The sequence below is a fragment of the Borostomias antarcticus genome, assembly GCF_949987555.1.
Source record: "Borostomias antarcticus genome assembly, chromosome: 10".
In the NCBI taxonomy this organism is placed as follows: Eukaryota; Metazoa; Chordata; class Actinopteri; order Stomiiformes; family Stomiidae; genus Borostomias; species Borostomias antarcticus.
Window position 1 is genome coordinate 4,724,093 of NC_140243.1, and position 21,273 is coordinate 4,745,365.

The window sequence follows — 21,273 nt, forward strand, 5'->3', positions numbered from 1 at the left end:
TTCTTTACTGAAACAAACTGATCTTTACAAAATGCATGAATGATAATCTGGAAGTCCAGCGTTCATTTATCACTGATGTGGAAAAGGGCCACGTGAACAGAACAGATCAGGAAGATGCTGATGATGCATATTCCCGAGGGGAAACCACAGACACAAGATCCCTCGAGTCAAACAAGTTATATCTTTAAATAAACTACATAAAAGTATCTCACAGTACACTGTGAAAATAGACATAGAACATGTTTTACAAAACAATAAAATAGGCTTTTTTGATAGAAAATATTCACCCCATGGTACAAGTTGTTCCATTGGACTGCTATGAATATGGGCCTCTACAACTGACATGCCCTCTTTCTCAGTCAGCACCATGGTTAGCGTGGACTATTGAAGGCCGAAGTGCGTAGTAGATGAACATGGCCAAGTGGAGAATTGAACATACAATCGGTAGGAACATTTTATAAATGTACAAGTAACATTTTCTAAAACATGGGGCTTTGACAAAATAGCAATGGTAGCACACAACTATTAAACTGTCCTATCAAACTGGACTTAAATAAAAGTACGCACAACTTTCATTTAAAGAGTACAGGATATAAAGGGCCCAAAGTAATTTGTATTGGACCTTCTCCAATTAATCTATATAGCAAAAATAGAGAACATACATCGGTCCAGAACCTCTACAGCATTGCAACTGACAAATGTCTGAATTGCAGAGGTTACTTTCTCAAAGCACCATAATAAATAGGCTAGTAAAAAACAACTCCAAAAATGGAAAAGCTATATTCATTGCGTTCCTACAAAATACAATGTTCAGGAATGCAGTCAACAGTGTGAATCTGCTAAGAAGGGAGGCATACGAGTTAACAAAATGGCATTGTATTTCCTGAAAACCAAACATAGGTACAGGTAGCACCCTGAAACAGGACAATAAATACATCTTTCAAAACAACTGGCAACATTCTGTGAAATGGTGACTTAAAAAGCTCTCAAATTCAGGTTAACGAGTGGAAGTAACTGGTGTCTGCTTCTAATTTTCATGGTCCAATATTGCTCTTACAAGATGTTACTTGCTACTGTGCATAACAAAGGGGGCATATAGGGTTATGATTACCTAACCCTACTGTAGGCATGACATAAATGATGGGTTGTTTTATTCTTGATCAAGGACTACATGCCAGTAATATATACTGTAAATGATGAAGGGTGAATGGATTTTCTTTTTTATCATACAAAATATAGTCCAATCTGGGGCTCCCAGACCAAAGTTCGTTCGGAGGAAGTCATATTGTGAGAGCTACACTCACTCAGTGGCCAAGTTAAGGTTAAGTGAGCAGAAGTCTGGAATATCAGTGCTGGTGGTCTGTGGATGAGGAGGCATGTTGAGGTTGGCTACTCCATGATGGCTCTGTAGATCACAGGTTCAATGTAGTCTCCTCTGTATCGTGAGTTGATAACTCTCTGCCTCTTTGACGCTTTTATGATCTTCTCCTCTTCAAAAATCCCGTCAAAACGCATGTCTGATGCCTTCGACTGTAGAGAGAGGGATAGGAACAGAGAAGTGGCTTCTTTGACAGTTTATGTAATGGTAAATGGACTGCACTTATATAGCGCTTTTCCACCTTAGCGGCACTCAAAGCGCTTTACAATGGCCTATCATTCACCCATTCACACACACATTCACACACCAATGGCGGTAGCTGCCATGCAAGGTGCTAACCTGCTCATTAGGAGCAATTTGGGGTTAGGTGTCTTGCTCAAGGACACTTCGACATGTGTACAGTCGGAGCTGGGATTCGAACCACTGACCCTTTGATCATTGAACGACCCGCTCTACCAACTGAGCTACAGCCGCCCTGTATGTGCTGTAGACCTGGTACCAGAGCCATGAACTAGAGATGTCCCACTTCATCACACTGTGCCCAGAATCATCTGACACTTGGATTCTCAGATTGATTACACAATCCCTGCTCAGCCTTGGACCAAAACACAGTACCTCATCCCACACACATCAGGTACAAGTACATACAGCACACACACATCCAAACACATCATTTACACACTATAAAGAGTCAGTGCCACACCAAGATACTGTTCTGGACATGAGTCATGCCTTCACATGTACCCTAGAGACCACAATGTTTATTTCTAAATAGTTAAAGTTTAATGAGGCCTTCTATGTCACATTTGAGAGGTTATGTCATCTTGGTCAATGTCAAGTTGTCATAAAGACATCTCCAACAATGTATCTTTGCATCAAAAATGACATAATTGACCGAATCACACTTAATTATGTCATTCATAAAGATTCTTCATGTGTCATGTCATTATGAACTCATGAGTGTCCCGTCAGTCTTCTGCACACCCCTTCAAATAATGTGTTGCCACACCGTCACCAAGCCTGACTATATAGACCATTGAAGGACACTGTTTCTTGGTATTTGCCTTTGCAACTTGCTGGGACTGTATGTACAGAATCCAGAGCTCTGTAGAATAGTAACAGATGGTGTTTGACTCATCTTGGGTCCTCATCTATCTTCTATTCTGGGTCAACTGTACACGACTAGCTAGCTCAGAGGTGCACTCACCAGTCTCGACTTGACTCTCTTGGGGAGTTCCTCATCCAGGGCGTAGACATCGTCCCTCTTGGCTGTGAGTTGTGATCCATCCTCAAACTCCATCTTAACAGGAAACACACCAGCAGAATCACAATGGCTGACAGATCGGGGGATGTTGTTGCAGAGAGAGCAGTGGAAGTGAGACTAGAGGAAGTGGTGGAAGTGTGAATAGGCAGGAGTGGAAGTGATAATAGTCTTACCAAGTACATTTGGAACACGTGAGCTGCCACAAACTTGGCGCCATAGACCAGGCCATCTGTCCACCGCACCTGTACCACCTCCCCCTGCGGCGGGGGGCCCAGCTGGGCACAGTCTCGGCTCTGGCAACAGGAAACAGCCATGACATAGGATCCGATACCCTAGGCTTGAAATGGTCTACTACCCAGCTGTGGAGATAAACCTAGGTTGCACCCGCTGATCACAAAACAAAATCACACCCAGCAGATGCACGGTTGTTTTACTAACCACAATGTCCTCAGGAAAGAGGTTGTCACTGAAGGAGCCATCGTCGAAGTTGACTTCGTAAAAGGTTTCCTTGGTAAGTTGCACCACGTCGCACTGATAGTAGCGGCCATTCTTGTGCTTGCATATCACTTTCTGTCCAACAGTCAGCTCATGCATGGCTGCTTTATTGCGCTGAAAGGATGACATGATGGCTTCAGTACTAGATTATGCTTAGTCGCATGTTTAGAAAGGAGATGCACTTGGGAGTTCTGGCGAGTAATAGTACACTAACTACCTACGTTAATTATTGCAATTATTCAGTCGCTTTGGATAAAAGTGTGTGCTAAATGACTGTAATGTAAAGGGAGTGTACCTCCGTCTGGACGGGGCCCTTGTGCCGGCAGCAGGTGACGTAGACCACGAACGGCCACTCGTCGGGCTGCATGAACACGCCGGCGGCCTGGGCGCAGGTGGGGTGGTAGGCGGTGGAACAGCGGCCGTGGGAGCACTGCACACAGCAGCCAGATGTCTTCTTCATCCGCTTCTTACAGTAGAAACATTTCTGCCGGAAGGGGGACAAAAAAAACAACTCAAGGGGAAGTCCCCACATATACTGCCAGCAGCCAAATATCACATGTCAGCAATCCTGAGTCTGCTTCATCAGGAACTCACATGACATGCCTCTGAATAGAGTGCTATTAGTGGTAAGCAGAACTCCACTCCTGCAGAAGTGAGGCGGGTGAGGCCAGTGAGCTGGCTGACTGGGTTACTTACACCAGCGCTTCTCAACCTTTTTTGAACTCTGGACCTCTGGCATATTTTGAAAAATCGCCCCCCACATCAATATATAAGAAGCCATAACATTCATTTCTATTGTATTCATATTTAAGATTAATGATCTTAACATAGGCCAGTTACAAGCTACAAGCTTTTTTCCCCCCACACTTTTCTTCACACCAGAAAAGTCAAAATCATACACACATCACACTGTCCCAAGGACCCCCCAGAAATGATGCCAAGGACCACAGGGGGTCCTCGGACCCCTGGTTGAGGAACACTGACTTAGAACATAGAGGGCTGACCTTTACAATGACAACTCACCAGTTTAAACCTCTGAAGGGGAATTCCGCTAAGGTCAACGGGGCTCCTCTCAGTGATGTTGACAAAACGTGCCTCTAGTATTGCTACTGCACATAGCACATGTACCCACCTACAACACACACGTCAACACACATGGCTTTAGAATACTACTTTTGCTGTCGCAACAAGGGACAGACCAAACACATTTCTCACACAGGCTAATGCCTTTGATGCACGTGACAGTTAAATAATGGAAATGGAGAACTGAAACGTTCCATGTAAGAAAGTACAAAGTGCCCTGAGTGTTGAGGTCAGGGACTGTTAAAGTCTGTCGTGTCCTAGGGGGCTGGCTGGCTGGCACACTCACTTATCATTATTGGCTTTCTGCAAGGCTCCGCCTCTCAGCGAACACAAACAGCAACTCTGCAAAGAGGAGGACAAAATATCAATCACGCCCCAAGCCGTATAAACACACCGCAACGGTAAGATGACCGGCAGTAGTCAGGTGTCAGTACGGTTCTACCCACCTGCTACAACTTGATTTATCAACCACAACAACCCAGGCTTGGAGCACGTGTAAATGAGTGGTAATTGGAGGGAAAAACGCACAGTATAGCTGTAATGCTGGCTGAGACTCAAGACTGACCTCAGTCATGGCGTTGGCCTGGCAGCGAGCACACTTCCAGTCCTTAGTCACGCTGGCTGGATCCACGCCATAGCAGCCTGGAACACACAGCCCAACACAAGCAGATCAACTGACCAGTACAGGCATATTCAAACGGATGCTTGGACTTTCATCTGTTTACATGTTGACAATGTCCAATCAGCTAGCTGAAGGCAGAGGGCATGGAAGGTAACTAGCAGCAGTATGGAGTGGGCGGTGGGGTATAGGGGAGGGAATCCCTTGGCACCTCACAATTCGATTTTAATTTGATTAAAGGGAAACAATGCGATTCTAAAACGATTATTGTTTTTGTTTTTTTAGTAATTTTTTAAAGGTACCCGAGGAGTTTATTTTTGGTTACGAAACAGTCTCATTTTAATGTGGGTGAATCTACATTACCCACACTTGTTTGTGTCCATTTTCGACAAATGTCGTTTCTTGCATGTAGTTTATTTTTAGATTATTCCGTGGTCGGGTCGTTCAGAACGTCCTTGGAATGACGAAACGATTTACTGCAGTAGCCTACGCCGCCGACAAGAGACAGCGCGAGCAAATATAACCGTTATATATTCAAAAGTATAAAAAGTCAAAAGTAAAGTTACTAGTAAGACCTGTGTAATAACCTCGTCGGTGGCCATCGTTCCGTCTTCAAAACACCCGGCTCAGGTAGCTAAGGTTTACGACAGTGCGCGGGGAGGCTCATGGGAAATGTGGTCTTTTTGGGCGGAAAACACTTCCACTTCCCGGAACTCCTCGTAGGGCCTTTAATTCATTTTTTTAATTTTATTTTATTCATTAAATGATTGGTGTCTCACGTTTGTTGTGATCCCAAAGTATTTCATTTAAGCTCAACACAACTTGCATACTGTGAGGCTCTTATCCAGGTCTTTTTTCCCTACAACTTCATAGAAGCCAAAGTGCTTCCATACATTCATGTACATTCGCTTTTAAAACAGTGGGTGCCGGTCGGATTTCTTTCTCATGCTCGGCCGTTTTCCATAACACAACGCACATGTTCGTTTTACGTCTGTCACGCAACTTACGATTCACCAACTTTTTTTTTACGCTTCACCATCAAGACGCAAGAGACCTTTTTTTCCATTTCATTTCAAAATGTCTGATTATGAGTTTACCGCATCGATCGATGCATCGTTCAAGAGAGAACCGAGGTGCATCTAAGAATGTATTCCCCCCCCCCCCCAGTGGGGTAGGTAGGGTACTGACTGGCGTGCACGCGGACGCTGCAGTGGGAGCAGCTGATGAGCAGGCTGGTGCCGTCCTCTTCCAGGTGAGGGGTCGGGGGGCGCTCCTCGGCGCCCTCCTCTGGCTCCGCGGTGGTGGTGAAGCACATCTCCGGGATCACGGGCTTGGTCCTCATCCGCCCGCCGGACGCTGCAGCTGGAGGCTCCATGCTGTCAGCAAACTCAGTCTGGGGGAGGGGGGGGGACGGAAGGAGAGAGAGGCAGGGGGAAGGCGCACGCACGCACACACACACACGCAGCATTCAAAATTAGAAAGGGCCAGATGTGTGAGGGATCCAGCAAAGGTCGCCTGATTATACAAACCTCCTCGTTTGCTAGGACAGGGCTTCTCTTCCATAACCCCCCCGCCCCCGCCCCCCCCCCCCCCCCCTGCTCACCCGCTGGTACGCCTGGAAGAGCATGCACACGGAGCAGTAGGGGGCCTGGAGGCCCGTGCGCCGGTAACCCCCACTCACCCGCTGGTACGCCTGGAAGAGCATGCAGACGGAGCAGTAGGGAGCCTGGAGGCCCATGCGCCGGTTGTACTCCTTCTCCCTCTTCAGGTTGTGGGCCCTGGTCTGCCACAGGTGGGCCAGAGGTTTGGCCCAGGACTCCCCCTCCAGACCATCCTCCTCCATGGGGGCCTGCTCTGGGGGCTCTACAGGACACACACACACGCACACACACACACACACACACACACACACACACACACACAAATTATATTACCAACAAATATGTCAGCACAGATAAAAAGGATCAGAACTTTTTCCAGAACACCACTGTTTTCCCATGGCAACGTATCCAGTTAGGATGGAGTAAGGAGGCTTGTCTGGGGACCTCTCTGTGTCCTCGTAGCTCACCCTCGTCGCTCACGCTGTCCTTCATCAGAGGGTGATGACGAGGCAGCTTCCCGAGGTCGCTTGGCACGGCTTCATTCTCAACCCCCTCTTCTGCCCCCTGGTGGAGAGAAGAGTTTCAGCACACAATCATACTGGCTGCTGCGCATTCCGTTCACAGTGTACATTTGATGCGATATACAGGCCACTCCTAGTCTCAGTGTGGTGTGAAATTCGATTTCGGCGGTTCTCAACCTTTTTTGATCCCTGGAGCCCTGGCATATTTAGAAAGGACTCCCCGCCTGACCCTCCCACATCAATATAAGAAGCCATACGTCCTTTCTATTGTATTCATATTTAACATGAATGATCTTAACATAGGCCAGTTTCAAGCTTTCCTGCCCCCACACTGAAATAATGGCAATGAACCACATGGGGTCCATGGACCTGTGGTTGAGAAACCTCGTTCTATTTGACCCCCTCCCCCCCCCCGTCTAACCTGGCTGTCATCTTGGTCCTCGGAGTCGCTGTCACTGCTGTCACTCTTCACCTCCTCCTTGCCCGGGGCCTCTCCCTCGCCGTAGTCCCCCTTGGCGTAGCTGTGGACGTGCAGCACGTCGGCAGGGCTCAGCGTCCTCTGGAAGAGGCGTTGCGCGGGACTGGTGCTGCGGGCGGCCTTCTCCGGCTTGACGTCCTCCTCGCTGGGCCCCGCCTGCTCCGAGACACGCGCCGGAGCCCGGGGGGGATCGGGCGGGGCAGGCTCGGCGGCAGGGCGCTCGTCTTTGGGACAGTTGCCATCTTTCGCTTTCTTCGCGGAGCTGCTGGTCTTTGCGGGGCCGGCGGCGGCGACCGCGGGCTTCACAGTACCGGGCTGTGGGTTCTTCTCCTTGCTGTTCTCCTTCGGCTCTGGTTTGGACGTCAGCGGCTCTGAAAAACAACGGCGAAACAATAAGAAATATCTCTACAGACACACAGGCGCGCACGCATACACACGCACGCACACACACACACACACACAACACACACACAACACACACACCACACACACACACACACACACACACACACACACACACACACACACACGTGAATCTACAATACACTTCCCTACATCCATTAAATTGTTTGGTGTGAGGTACCTTTATCTGCTTGCCTGGCTGCCTTAGCCTGCTCTGCCCTGGTCATCTTGGCTTTCTTCTGCTCCAGCTGGCCCTCTCCCTGGGCCGGCTGTGTGGCGCCGTCGTCGGGCGCCTCCACACCCTCATGCTGGCGCTTGGTGCCGATCTGCGGCTTCGGGCTGTGGGCCGCGAGGACACAACAGAATGACACGTTTGTTCTCAGTCACGAGGGGGAGGTTGAGGCGTAGGAGACGCCGCCAAGAGTCACAGGGACCCTGGAGGTGGACAGGAGGACAGTACCTTTTCTCATCTTGAGCCGCGCCCGCTGCGTTCCCCTCCACCTTCGCGGCGGCGTTCTCCTCCGCGGTCTCACTCGGGCCCTCCTTCTCAGCTTCGGGCTTGTCTCCCTCCAGGAAGTCGGCTGCCTCCGGCGTGGGCTTGGAGTGGTCAATGGGAGCGTTGTCTTTCCCAGCTTTCCACAGTTTGTAGCGATCCGGCTGGAACTTCCGCACGAACACGTCCATGGAGATCTTGACCATGTCCTTACGGCAGGAGCACTGGGGGGAGCGGAGATTGGATGTGAGCCACGAGGGTAAACAATCTATTGAGTTGAGGGAAGATATGGTTCATATGGCCTGAAATCATGGTTAGAAGGAAGGATGTGTTGGGATACCAGAGTAGCTTGTTTTCCATAGTCGATCCATCTCTGAGTGGCAAAGTTGGTCGACTCGGCACAGTTGAAGCCGTGGTTGAAACCAGCATGGTAGCCGAAAGGGAAAGTCACAATGAACTGGCCCGCCTCTTGGGTGACCTGGAAACAAAACAGACACATCATTCAGACAGCTGATGACAAAACTATATTAAAGGTGACAAATAACAATTTTATGTAGACAAAACATTAAAAAAAGAATAAAAGTATTAATTTTCCTCCCAAAAAAAGATTGATCATGAATCTATGACATACTATTTATGACCACGCTCTGTGTTGGGAGTGATCAGGAGAACTATTGGCACCCGGGCCTTGTTAATTTTTTTATAATTTGTCTACATAAAAAATGTTATCTCTAGCACATTTAACCAGGCCAGGTCCAGCCTGGCTTATGTGCGTGGCTGGCTTGTTTCTGTTGAGGACTGGTAGGACGGAAGGACTGGTCATGGACAGTGAACGTCTCTCCGGGCCACCCACCTGCCCCCACCAGTGACGACCGTGTTTCTCTAGCCCTCTCAGGGGCTGATTTGTGGGGTCCGTGGCGTGGACAGTGGCGTGGTGGCAAGACTCCGCCCCCTCGCGTCATATTGGGTCGGGGGCTGTGTACCCTTCTATAAACCCTTTATACACAATTTGACCTTTCAATTCTCTTCACTTACATAAACAGACAGTGAGTGTGTGGTCTCTGAAATAATAAAGAAATATAATGTATAACTAACAGAAATACTTACACAAATAAACTAAATAGCCTAACTCAAAGACTCATTGAATTACTGAAACTGAACAAGGAACAGTCTATCTAAGCCTGTTGCTGCCCTCTAGCTGCGCGGCTGGCCAGCCACGCACAAAAACAAGAATCCACAAATCCACTAATTAAGCAAAAGGTCACCTTCTCAAATGGTATGCCGTATTTCTTCAGGATAGAGGGCGAGATCAGAGTCATCTTGTGGCGCAGGAAAGCCTCGCAGCTCTGAGCACTTCCAGGGAAGAACCCTGTGAGAACACACATTGCGGATATGATGATTATGATTATGATATTCTGCAAATCTGATCGAGACATACCCACACTAACCGCTGTAATTGCCGCTTGTAAGAAGCATTAATTCTGGGCGATAAATACTTCTGGAATCAATTATTTTCTGTTTTTTTAATGTGTAATTAATTGAAGAAAATATGTATTCTTTTTTCACTTCCGCATTATTGATTACAGGGGGTTTAGGGCTAACCCTAAACCTAACATAGTTACATAGTTAGGTTTAGGGTTAACCCAAACCCTGTACTTTGTGTTTGTTTATCAGTGACAAAGAAAACTTAGGACAAAGAAAAATCAATTTTGATTCCATGCTGTAACAATGAAATGTGTAAAAAAAAAAAAAAAAATCCAAGGGGAGTGAATACTGTAAACTGTAAACACTCTCTGCACTACATTATGTTAACAAAACAAGATGGCACCCATGGCACATTCAATGTGGAGGACATTTCTTCATACATACCCTTAGCAAGGCGCTCCAATCGTTTCCCATGTTCTGGGGGAACAACGTACCTGGAGAGGGATGGAACAACAGTTGTAACAAATATGACACACTGACAAGCTAGGTACCTGTGGATGTTAGTGAGTGTCTGTCAGTGTCTATAGGTGTGACTTCACCAGGACTTGGGTTCTCCAAAGTGCAGATAGTTGATGCTGTAGAGATCCATGTCCTCGGTGTGCCAGGCAAAGGTGCTCTTCCACATGCCAAAGTACAGGTACGGGGTGTTCACTCCCTTGATCTTGATGCCACTCTCCCTCTCCACTGTGTCCAGGATGGTATTCAGACGTCCAATGTTCCACTCCGTCACATCCTATGAGACATTCATATGAAGCAATGCTGCCAATAGTAAGGGCAATGACTTAGCAACAGTTGGTGAAGTAGACATGTGAGGGCCGATGTATGAAGGCAACATAAATGATAAAGAATAAAACTAATGATCATACTGTGAATCATGTCTAGAGAGAGACAAGGGGAGCCACTCACTGGATCATACAGGGTTCCGTTGACATCCGCTCCATAAAGGGGTGGGTTAAAAGTCAGGTTCTTCCAGAACTTTCTCTCCAGTTCCTCAAAATCCACATATCGAGGATTGCAGAACCTGTAATTACAATGGTTTATTGATGATCAATGGTGCAGCGTGATTGAAGTCTGATAAATCTAAACTCCCAAATGTGGGAAAGATGGTAGAAACAGTACAGCGTTTTGCAACAAGTTTATTTTTTTGTGTCCAACTCTGTAAGGGCTCACTTGTCTGTGTTGGAAGTCTTGCGGAACTCGCGGACGGTCATGGGCTTCTTCTGAATGTTGTACTGGGTGAAGAGTCCTGATTGGCCAGTCACCACCTGCTGGATGGGTGCAGGTATCATCAGGTCGTCTATGTCATCATAGGTACGTCTGGGCTTCCAGTCTTTGGGTGGAATAACCTGTATGATAAAAATAACAACACCACAAGGTTGCCCAGCTCAGAATACAGCAATGGATTATTAATTTACAGCACTACTCTGAAGGCACCACTTGACTGTCTGGGACATACAGTAGCTTAAAAAAAGGAGAGAACGCATGTGGAAGTGGGGGAAAAAGTGTGATGTCATCTTGTGAAAAAGTAATCCCCTTGAGAATAGAACATTTCAATACATGAGGAAGAATGGGTGAGAAAGTAATCAGCTTGAGAATGAGGTCATTCAATACATGAGGAAGAATCGTGTGGAAAGAGTAATCAGCACAAGAATACGTCATTTCAAAATTCAAAAGACCAAACTGACCTTAGCCATTCCAGCCTTGTGTGCTCCCTGCGACTCCATGTAGGCAATATACCGACTGAAGTCTTTGAATTCGTCCTTAGTTGGGTTAAAGGTCATTATCCTGGAGCCAGGAGTCTGGGATGCTGTATCTGTCGCCATCCTGGAACAGTCCCGATGATCTGCAGATTCTGTCCAGTGATATTTTGTTTTGATCAGATGTTCATATATTTAGAATTACATAAAATAATGAAACCTAAAGGGTCTGGTGGCCTCTGGGAATTTGAACACCATGACAGTATGACCAAACAGGTCGTTGAAACACCACAAATTGGATCAGCTGTCGCCCCCTACCGTTAATAGCAAAGTTGCCTGGACAGACAGGTTGGATACAGTACTAACCAGCTGTAAACAACACGCAGTGATCACAGTTTACAGTTTCCTGCTAGCCTACGTCTCCAACACATCTCTCTTTGCAGATGGCATAACCATTTACACGAGAAGACACAACTTCTGCGAAAGTGAGCTGGCTACACATGTCGCAAACTATTGACTAACAGTTCTGCTAGCTAGCTAACGTGAGCTATCTGTTTCCTTCTCATCCTGCCACAGCCAGGGCTTGCTGGTTTCATAGCTAGAGATGATCCCGCCCACCTGTCAAATTACGCCAAACGCCATTGGACAATATCCCGATGGTACAGCCAGGGAGGCTTGTGATTGGTTGTATGCAAAGTCAATCAATCAGGGCCCAGTGTCCCGTCTCCGTCAGCTAGCTCACGTTAGCTTAGCAACTAGATGGTTAGCAGTTAGTACCTAGTTGAAAGTCTACTAGATATCTAACATTAACGAACAGAGTTGACACAACATTCATTGCGATAGGTTAATGTGTTTTGGTAATTATTGTTACACAGTCTACTGACACACACGTTGAGACTGATGCAAGCGGAATAACTTTGAGTAGTTTCGCTAGCGTTAGCTGGCTAGCAGGGTTAGCACTACAGCTAGCTAGGAGCTCGCTAATCCATTTACAGCTACAAATAAACATGACTTATTCTTAGTTATTCAAAGCAAACAGATGTTGAAGACATGCATGTTAACTTACATAAGCTGAACTACTGATGAGTGCTGGTTCCTGTAAAGTCTTCAATGCTTTAAAAGTATAAATGCAGGGTTCACCATGGATTGGAGAGATAGTCGTCCATTATTCCAGTGCCACACCACGCATGCCCAGTGTGTGTTTGTTTACAAGGCTAAGGAGGGGCGTGCCCGATGTTCAGCTCAGACTAATCAAAATGCCTTATTTTGCTGTAACACCGCCTCCATAGTAGCCTCATTATCATACCATGTCGTAACTAATTAAAAGGTTGAAAGAAAGCAGAAAAAAATGTCTTGTGCACCTATGAAGTGCACCTATGACTCTTGTATATCTATATTTTTATGTATGAGTATGGCTAAAGATGTAGGGCTATATTTTGCTATACTCGAACTCCAAGCCGATTGACCCAATTTGCATAATTTAGAGTGCCAGACGTCATTTTAATACCAATCTCTATTTCCTCTGTTTTCAGTAAAGACTGACTACGGGGGTTCCACAAGGGTCTGTCCTGGGTCCCCTCCTTTTTTCTTTCTTTTTTTACCTCTATACTACATCTCTGGAATCTGTCTTTCATCGTAGGCTGTTTCTCCTATCACTGCTATGCCGATGACACCCAACTGTTCCTGTCATTTCTCCCTTCAGACACACAACTGGAGGCATGCATAGCTAGGTGCTTGGCTGACATCGCGGAGTGGCTGGCGACACACCACTTCAAGCTCAACCTGGACAAGACTGAGCTGCTGTTCCTCCCGGGGAAGGGCTGCCAGCTCCGGGACCTGGCCATCACCATTGAAGACACAGTGGTGACGCCAACTCAGACTTCGAGGAATCTGGGTGTGGATGACCAACTGTTGTTCTCAGCACACATCACATCTGTTACACATTCTTGCAGATTCCTGCTCTACAACATCAGGAGTATTCGCCCTTTCCTCACTGATAAAACGGTACAGGTGCTCATCCAAGCCCGATCACCTCCCGCCTGGTGTTCAACCACCCCAAGGTTCATACTATTGATGCCCTGATGAAGACCCCATGCTGGGGTTGAAACATGTTGGCTTGTTTTAATATTTCAGCCATGATTTATTAAAGGCTTTTTAATTATACCTCCTTCGAGTGTCTGGACTTGTCTTCTTTTTTATCATTTATTTTTTCCCTCGGTCCAGAGCACCTGGAATAGCCTCTTTACTTATCACTCCTTCGAGCACCTGGGTACCTTCTTTTTTTTTACTTCTCCCACACAACATTCCTTCTCTATTCTCTACACTGCTCCCTGTAGCTTACAGGGCAATGAAAGGAACAGTCCCCTCCTACCTCCAGGCCATGGTCAAGCCCTACACCCCCTCCTGACCACTACGCTTTGCTACTTCGGGGCAACTGGTTGCCCTGTCACTCCGAGGCGCCTGCAGTCAAACAACAGGGTCACGGTTCTTCTCTGTTCTGGCCCCGCAGTAGTGGAATGAACTGCCCACTGATGTCAGGACAGCAGAGTCACTGCCCATCTTTCACTGCAGGCACAAAACTCACCTCTTCAAGAAGTACTACAAGGATCCTCCCTCTTAAGCACCTATTATATTTTTTGTTTTTTTAGTCACTTGTTTTAGATAGGAGATGTACTTGTGAGTTCTAGCAAGTAGTAGTAGCCTACACGGACACTTCTTACGTTAAATGCAATTATGGTAAGTCTCTTTGGATAAAAGCATCAGCTAAAGGACTGTAATGTAAATGTAATGTAGGAGAAAGCCAAGGGCCAACAGTGGTTAAACTAAAAGCTCTCGCAGTCTTCTTCACTTGCAGATAAACTATAATGGGACTATTAGATTCAAGTTTATCTACAAGTGAAGAAGACAGTGTTCTTGTATTATATTGGGTCTGCAAAGATTTTAGTGGGACAGATTTGAACAAGCCAGATGTAAACAGTAAACATGTTGTCCCCCACCCATGATGCATGTTCCTTTGTGGTGATGAAGGAGAGGGAAAATGATATATGAAATGTTTTAAGTGTTCTTAATTGTATATGCTTAACCTCCCTGAACACATTGGAAATCCAGGAAACCGCACAAATGGCTCTCCTCAATAGCCAGGTAAAGATGCAATGTGCACCAGTGGTGGCAACGCGAAGCAGTCAGATGCAAAATATGCTGTTCCTGCATTTGTGGAATGCCCAACCATCTGTACCTAAATCAAGGAATTCAAGGTAGTATGTTACATGTGTCGCTGCTGTCCATTGGGTATCATTCATCCTGTTTCTTTAGACCTGCACATTGTCTACAATGAATTATTCACAGCGCATGCTCGGCTGTTGAATGTGGAATTTCACAGCACAGTTGCGGGAAGCATCGCAGAGCTGGATTACATTCGCCCGTGATGTTCAAGAGGTTGGACCCAATATGAGCCATACTCTATCTCTGATCTATCCAACATGATCGAACTACCAAATAAGAGTCTTCTGATTTATGTTGTGAAATATAATAACGACTATAATGGTAATTGCACCCACAAAGCACCTAACCTCGATATTAACCTGTGAAAATCAAAAGAGCTAAACCCCTCAAGATCTGAACTCTGATTTAGAAAATAGACGGGTTCCTGAGTTGAACAGACTATACTTTTTCTGAGACACCAAGGATAGTTTTTTTATGTACAAAGAAAAATTTACATGGCAATGGGAAAAATGAATTGTGGCGAGCGCCATCAGATGGCGGGCTCTGGTACATGTGACGGACGGACGGACGAACGCACAAACTAAGGTACACGGGTCAGTCTTAAGTCCTCCGCACCCGATTTCTTTGGGGAGAGGGACAATGATTGATTTCTGTGAAATATCCAGAACAAAATATACAGCAAGATTGGGCAGAGAGAGAGAGAGAGAAAAAAGAGGTACTGGAGGGGCACGCACCCACCGTGTGTTGCCTTAGCCATTGGAGTGGCTAGGAGAGATACAGGTAGCATACTGTCCTGTAGGTACTGGCCTAACTGTGGACATGCAAAGTGCTCAAAATTAGTAAGAAACAGCCACATTATAAAAAACCCAATGATTCAACTTTATTAACATCAAGGTTTTTGCAACATATTTTCTCTCCTTTTATTAACAAATAGAAAACAGATCGTGTATACAACAGATTGAACCCCTACGGCACGATTTGAGGACAAAGTGAAATGTATCCTGTTTGTAGTCCCACTCATCTAAATTCACCTCACTTTGCCTTCTAAAGCCACTTAAGAGCCAAATCGTATCCCATCCCCCACCACATACTGATGCTGCTTTGTTGTGTTACAGGAGATTGTCCTTCTGTACCACAGTGATATACTAGTACAGCAGATATACCATGAATGCAGAGTCTGTAATTAAGTTCATCTTCTTGGTGGTCCAGTCAATGTGAAGCCACATGTTTGCAGATGGAAAGATGTAGTTCATAGTTCAGCAGGGTAATCAGAAATACGTGGATGTCCCTCTCACTCTTCCCATAGACGGAGGATGCTGGACACAGTACATCTGGAGCACTGACTGGCTCAGACCAGGTCAGACTGCCAGACCAGAGCCAGACACCCTCTTGGGATCCATAGTTTAGTCCACCTGGAAAGTTGTGAGGTCACAGGACAAACAACCTTTCCCAGTACCTCTGTTGCTTGGTTGTGATTGGTCTTCAAAGACAGTCATTGAGAAAATCACAGGTAACAGCTATTGAGAGAAAAAAGGCAGAATCTGTACATGGTAGAGTTTTTAAATGTCATTAGTCTATTCAGTTTTTATAGCCATACTGTATGTTTATTTCATAGTTCACAAAATGTGGTGTATATCTTGTGGAGATTATCATTCTGTAATTTACCAGCAAGTGAAAAGATTTATAAAAGTTTATCCCGACACCAGTGAATAAGACCAACCTGGTCATAACGTTATAATATCATAACTATGGTAAAAAATAAAATTATTAGCAGCTCTGAGTATGTATTCTCCAGTATTAATAACTCGGAGCATGTTGAAAATACATGTCCTTGTGCTAAAAAAAAACTTTAAAAAAAAGATACAAAATGAATTTAAAATAAGACCCATTAATACATACAATAGCCAGTGTAAATGATTAGAACATTTAGAAAATAAAATAGAAATAATAATAATAACAATAATAATAATATATAATAATAATAATATAACAATAATATAGCTAAAATAGTAATAATGCTATTAATGAGCGGCAGAAAAATAAATTTTGCTATCAGGAGGCAGAAATAAGGGAGTAATGTGATGTGCAATCTAGACATCAGAATTAAGCATGTTGTCGCTTTTTAGATTCTTTTTTGGGAGATTTCAGTGAAGGGTTTAAAGCAAGTTTTGTGCCAGTCCAGGAGTACTGCTCCTACTGCAGGTGGTCCAGTCAGAATTGTGCTTTCAGCCCCTCTCCCCCTCCCCCCTCACTCCTCCCGCCTCCCCACATCCCCCCACAGTCAGCAGGGTGGAAACAGCTCTGGAGGAACACACAGCCCTCCGTAAGGGACCGCCAGTGCTTTCTGGGAGTGGTTATGTTGCATAGTGATCAAAGCTTCCCAGATACTCCAGAGCTGACCGGTAGCACAGCTGGTACTGGTCCTGGGACGAGAGAGAAAACACAATTCCAGTCAACTCAACACTGTGGGATCCTAGCCTTGCCAACAGCTCCGTACTCACTATTACTAATGGTCTGTATATAAGAAACTAGTAAGTGAAACTTTGCTTCAAGCTCGAGTCGTACCTCTGTCTGCACCATGGCGGGTCTCTGGGTTCGCAGTGTCTTGACAGTCTGGAAGAGGTCAACTACTCCCTCGTACCTCATCCTCTCCAACACTATGCTCAGAGTGATGAATACACCAGTTCGCCCAACACCAGCACTATAAGCAAGCAGAAAACACAACAATTACATATATGCACATCTTGACAACAAACTTGCATTTGTAATATTTTCTTAATACACAGAAATACACTTACCTGCAGTGCACAGTGATTGGTCCATCCTGACCAAACTGTTCCTTGGTTTTGTGCACTTGGCCAATGAAGTCGATGAACCCCTCCCCAGTTTTTGGCACCCCTTGTTCAGGCCAATCAGTGAACTGGAACTGCCGAATGGTCCTGGACTGGCCATCCTGGAGTGTGGATGAGATAGATAGATTACGGTAGATTAGATTAGATTAGATTCATAAAATCATAGATAGATAGTAAGACAGATAGACAGACAGATATTTTTGCATTGCCAAGTGTGAGCTTACTGCATCTCCATATGCAGAATCATTAACCACTGCGCCGAGAAAATGACATGTGTGGGTTGGAAAAAAACAACCAGCAAATAATTTCTGCTCATATCTGCACACCTCCACTCTAGCCACGCGTCTAAAAATATACTGTACTACTGCTTCATCATGTATCATGCACTCAACCCTTCACACAATGTATCGTTCCGAACAGACAAGACTGGCGGGTTGCCATGGGAGATGGGAAACGTACCCTGGCGTCTGTGACCTTGAACTCTCTCAGGATGTACTGAGGCATGTTGTACTCGGCCATCGGGTCCACGACGAAGTACTGGTACCGGGCAGAACGTTCGGCTGGCCAGTACTGATGGCATTTTTCCTAAGGGACAGACGCACAACCAGTCAAACACTGCTCATGAGATTGTTAGAGAGAGAGACAGTGAGAGAGAGAGGGAGAGAGAGAGAGAGAGAGAGAGAGTGAGTGTGTGTGTGTGCAGTGGGGTAGGTTTTGTTTGAATGCCAGAGGAGAGGAGACGCTGTGCAGCTGCTGACTTCACAACACTTTGTTTGTGTGTGTGTGTGTGTGTGTGTGTGTGTGTGAGTGCGTGTGTGTGTGTGTGTGTGTGTGTGTGTGTGTGAGTGTGAGTGTGTAGGTGGGGGGATAAATTAGGTTTGCCACAAAAGATTCAGTGGTTGTATGTGCTCATAATTCATATTCATATTTTGGGACTAGGAACAATACAGTACGTGTTCTAAATACAGAGGGGGGTGTATCCCCCGTGCCCCTCCCCCTCTGCAATCTACGCCTGTGTGTGTGCGTGTGTATGTATGTAGATTTATTCATACACGTAATGATGCACAAACCACTGATGGACAGTACGCAATGGATACAGTGGATGCATCTGCCTTATTTTATGTTCTATAAACAGATAGTCGATAAAACAATCCATAAGGACGTTTCTCTGTCTACGCTGTGAGACTGACCCGTCCCATCTCTCGTAGTTTGGTGAGCATGACCACGATGGTGGAGTTGTGTTCCCACAGCATCCTCCAGAAGTCCTCCGTGGTCTCCGCCAGTGGGCCCTGGGTGGCCATGTAGGCCTTCTGCGTCCTGGGGAGGCACAGGGACACAGGGACACAGTCAGGAGCGTATCTCCAATCTGCTGCAGAGCATCTCATACCGTATGTCCAGCACAGTTCTACCATATCGCCAGTAGGGGCCAGTGTTTAGCCATTGAGAAAGGGAGAGGATGGGGTGCGGATATAGTTCTATCAAGCATCCTTCTCCCTACAAACCTGCATGTTATAGCCAACTAATATAAAGAGGGGCTGATGAACTCTCTGGCTTTTAAATGATGAGCTATGCTTCGCCCTCCTTCAAGTACCCCGTTCTACTCTTGGGTTTTAATTAATCATGGGTACACTGGTTCTTCATTGACAAACTAAGAATACACCCCCCCCCTCCCCTCTCCACCCCAGCCTTTCAGAATACCAACACTGGGAGGAGGAACGTCAGAGAAATCGTACTCTGTTTACCTAAGTCACTGTAATCCTCTCCCTCCACATGAGAGGAGCTATGTGGACGGAGCGCTACACCTCGACGTCTTAATTACTGCAACGGGAATCAGAGTGGGATTACAGAGCGCCTCCCTCAGGGGGAGGGGCCCCAGAGACATCATTAGGCACAGAGGGGGAAATCTAAACGGTAAACTTCACCGAATCCCAAGGAGGGGAAGCTCCGATTCATTCAGCCAGTCATTATCGTGCCATCGTGCTGTGGACTATTGGATTGGCAATTATGTTTTTTACACTTCAATAAAGCAACTGCCTCTATGGGCCGGAAATAATTCATTTGATATGGGACAATAACTGCACAGGACTCCCAAGTGTGTTCTCACAAACGTGCACGCACGCACACACACATCTACACACACACACACACACACACACACATCTACACACACACACACACACACACACACACACACACACACACACACACACACACACACACACACACACAAACAAACACATTCACTAGCATCGCTGAAAAACTAAGGGTACTTATTTCTTTAAATGTCTGTCATTAACTTTAAAGACTAGTGGATGTTGGCAGTAAGAGATGCATCTCTCTAATCTCCTTTAGGCCGCTCCACAGTGTTCAGTCACCCGTCACAAACAGGCGATCCATTTACAGGCCAAAACGTATGCGAGGGGATGGACAGTCTTGCCAATGGGACTAATTTGTTCTGACAACTGACACGACAAAGACACGAAATTGCAGGAAAAACATTGGCCTCCGCGCCAGCCAATAATTCAGTGCTGTCAGATCGTGGAGAGAAGGGCCCGCCCCCCTGCTCATTAGAGCAGATACAGTAAAGCACTTATTTTCCACGGTATTTTCTCCTTTGTCTTTCTCCCTCTCCGTCTCCTCCCCGCCCCTCCCTCCCGTCTCACCCACCTGTATCCGTCGATGAAGCTGGCGTTGATGTAGTCGGAGCCTTCCACGCCTCTGATTGGCTGCAGACACACGCGGCTGGACTCGAATGGCATGATGTTCACCAGGCGGTTCTTGAACTTGTTGCACGGGAGGTTGGCACTGATGAATCGCGAGGTATGTGCTTTGGAGTTGGCCAGTTTCTGTGGGAGGGAGGGAGGGAGGGAGGGAGGCACATTGAGGTCACAACTGACTCTTTAAGGAAGTGTCCTAGTGTCCTAGCTGTACCGCCACGTCCTCCTTCGAGTCTAATATCTACCTCCAGTCTTTTAAAGTGATAATACAGCCAATCCTGGCAGAGCGCCGGTGTGTTGGAGGGCACGGGGGGCTAACGCTCATATTGATGCATGGAAATGATGAGCTTTGAGCTGACTCCCTTTGTTCTCCGACTTCAAAAGCCTGAGACAAGCCTGAAACAACGCCATCCTAAGTGTGCCCCGCAGACATCGGGGAAACAAACGCTTCCGCACAGCTATGAGACGGCGGCGGATACACAGGCCAGGCTCACGACAACACACCAAACCAGCGAAACTTTTGAAATCCATCTCCCAAAAGAGGGAAGGCGGGGGCGGTTGCGGTTTCTGCCTGCTTAAAGTGTCAATTTCGGAGCTGCTTGCGAAACAAATCTGCAGTGCACCGTCACCAAAAACCTAATTCTACTCGCTGTGGATTAACAATCATCACGCTTGCTTGAACAAGTTTGATCCACATAATTAGTGTGGTGGCGGCATGTCCCACAGGGCCGGTCAGGCGGGTTCTGGTTGCTTCCGTGTCGCCAGGAGGCCGGGGGGGGGGGGGGGGGGATTGAAACACAGGGTCTCAATCTCAGCGTAGGTCCTCTCTCCTGCCCCTCTCTGGCTTCATCTACCGGCTGTAAGACGGTCAGGCCTGGCCCCGTACATACCCTCCTCCCTCCCTCTCTCTCTCCCTCTGTCTCTCACCCCCTGTGTCTCTCACCCCCTGTCCTCGAAATAAGCCTG

General features: G+C 46.5%; 2 protein-coding genes across 3 annotated transcripts in view; both read right to left on the reverse strand.

Annotated features, from left to right (window-relative positions):
• Window positions 1-91: 91 nt before the first annotated feature.
• On the reverse strand, window positions 92-12,690 carry kdm4aa (lysine (K)-specific demethylase 4A-a). Its single transcript, XM_084444249.1, has 22 exons — window positions 12,583-12,690; window positions 11,505-11,671; window positions 10,990-11,165; window positions 10,726-10,840; window positions 10,359-10,552; window positions 10,204-10,253; window positions 9,600-9,703; window positions 8,675-8,812; window positions 8,302-8,558; window positions 8,023-8,180; window positions 7,383-7,810; window positions 6,908-7,004; window positions 6,521-6,702; window positions 6,028-6,232; window positions 4,786-4,862; window positions 4,507-4,562; window positions 4,161-4,269; window positions 3,433-3,621; window positions 3,081-3,251; window positions 2,816-2,935; window positions 2,586-2,678; window positions 92-1,530 (listed from the first exon to the last, which is right to left on the reverse strand). Exons 2-22 carry the CDS (start codon window positions 11,640-11,642, stop codon window positions 1,390-1,392), a joined length of 3,198 nt encoding a protein of 1,065 aa, XP_084300375.1. The 5' UTR covers window positions 11,643-11,671; window positions 12,583-12,690; the 3' UTR covers window positions 92-1,389.
• Window positions 12,691-17,022: 4,332 nt separating this feature from the next.
• The window catches only part of ptprfa (protein tyrosine phosphatase receptor type Fa), a 102,968-nt gene continuing 98,717 nt past the window's right edge, over window positions 17,023-21,273 (reverse strand). For both annotated transcript variants that reach the window (XM_084444893.1, XM_084444892.1), the window contains exons 25-30: window positions 20,258-20,436; window positions 18,781-18,907; window positions 18,050-18,175; window positions 17,537-17,691; window positions 17,304-17,439; window positions 17,023-17,161 (exon numbers count right to left, since the gene is read on the reverse strand). In XM_084444893.1, coding sequence (XP_084301019.1) covers window positions 17,093-17,161; window positions 17,304-17,439; window positions 17,537-17,691; window positions 18,050-18,175; window positions 18,781-18,907; window positions 20,258-20,436 — 792 coding nt within the window. In that variant the 3' untranslated portion in view covers window positions 17,023-17,092. The remainder of the gene's footprint in view (window positions 17,162-17,303; window positions 17,440-17,536; window positions 17,692-18,049; window positions 18,176-18,780; window positions 18,908-20,257; window positions 20,437-21,273) is intronic.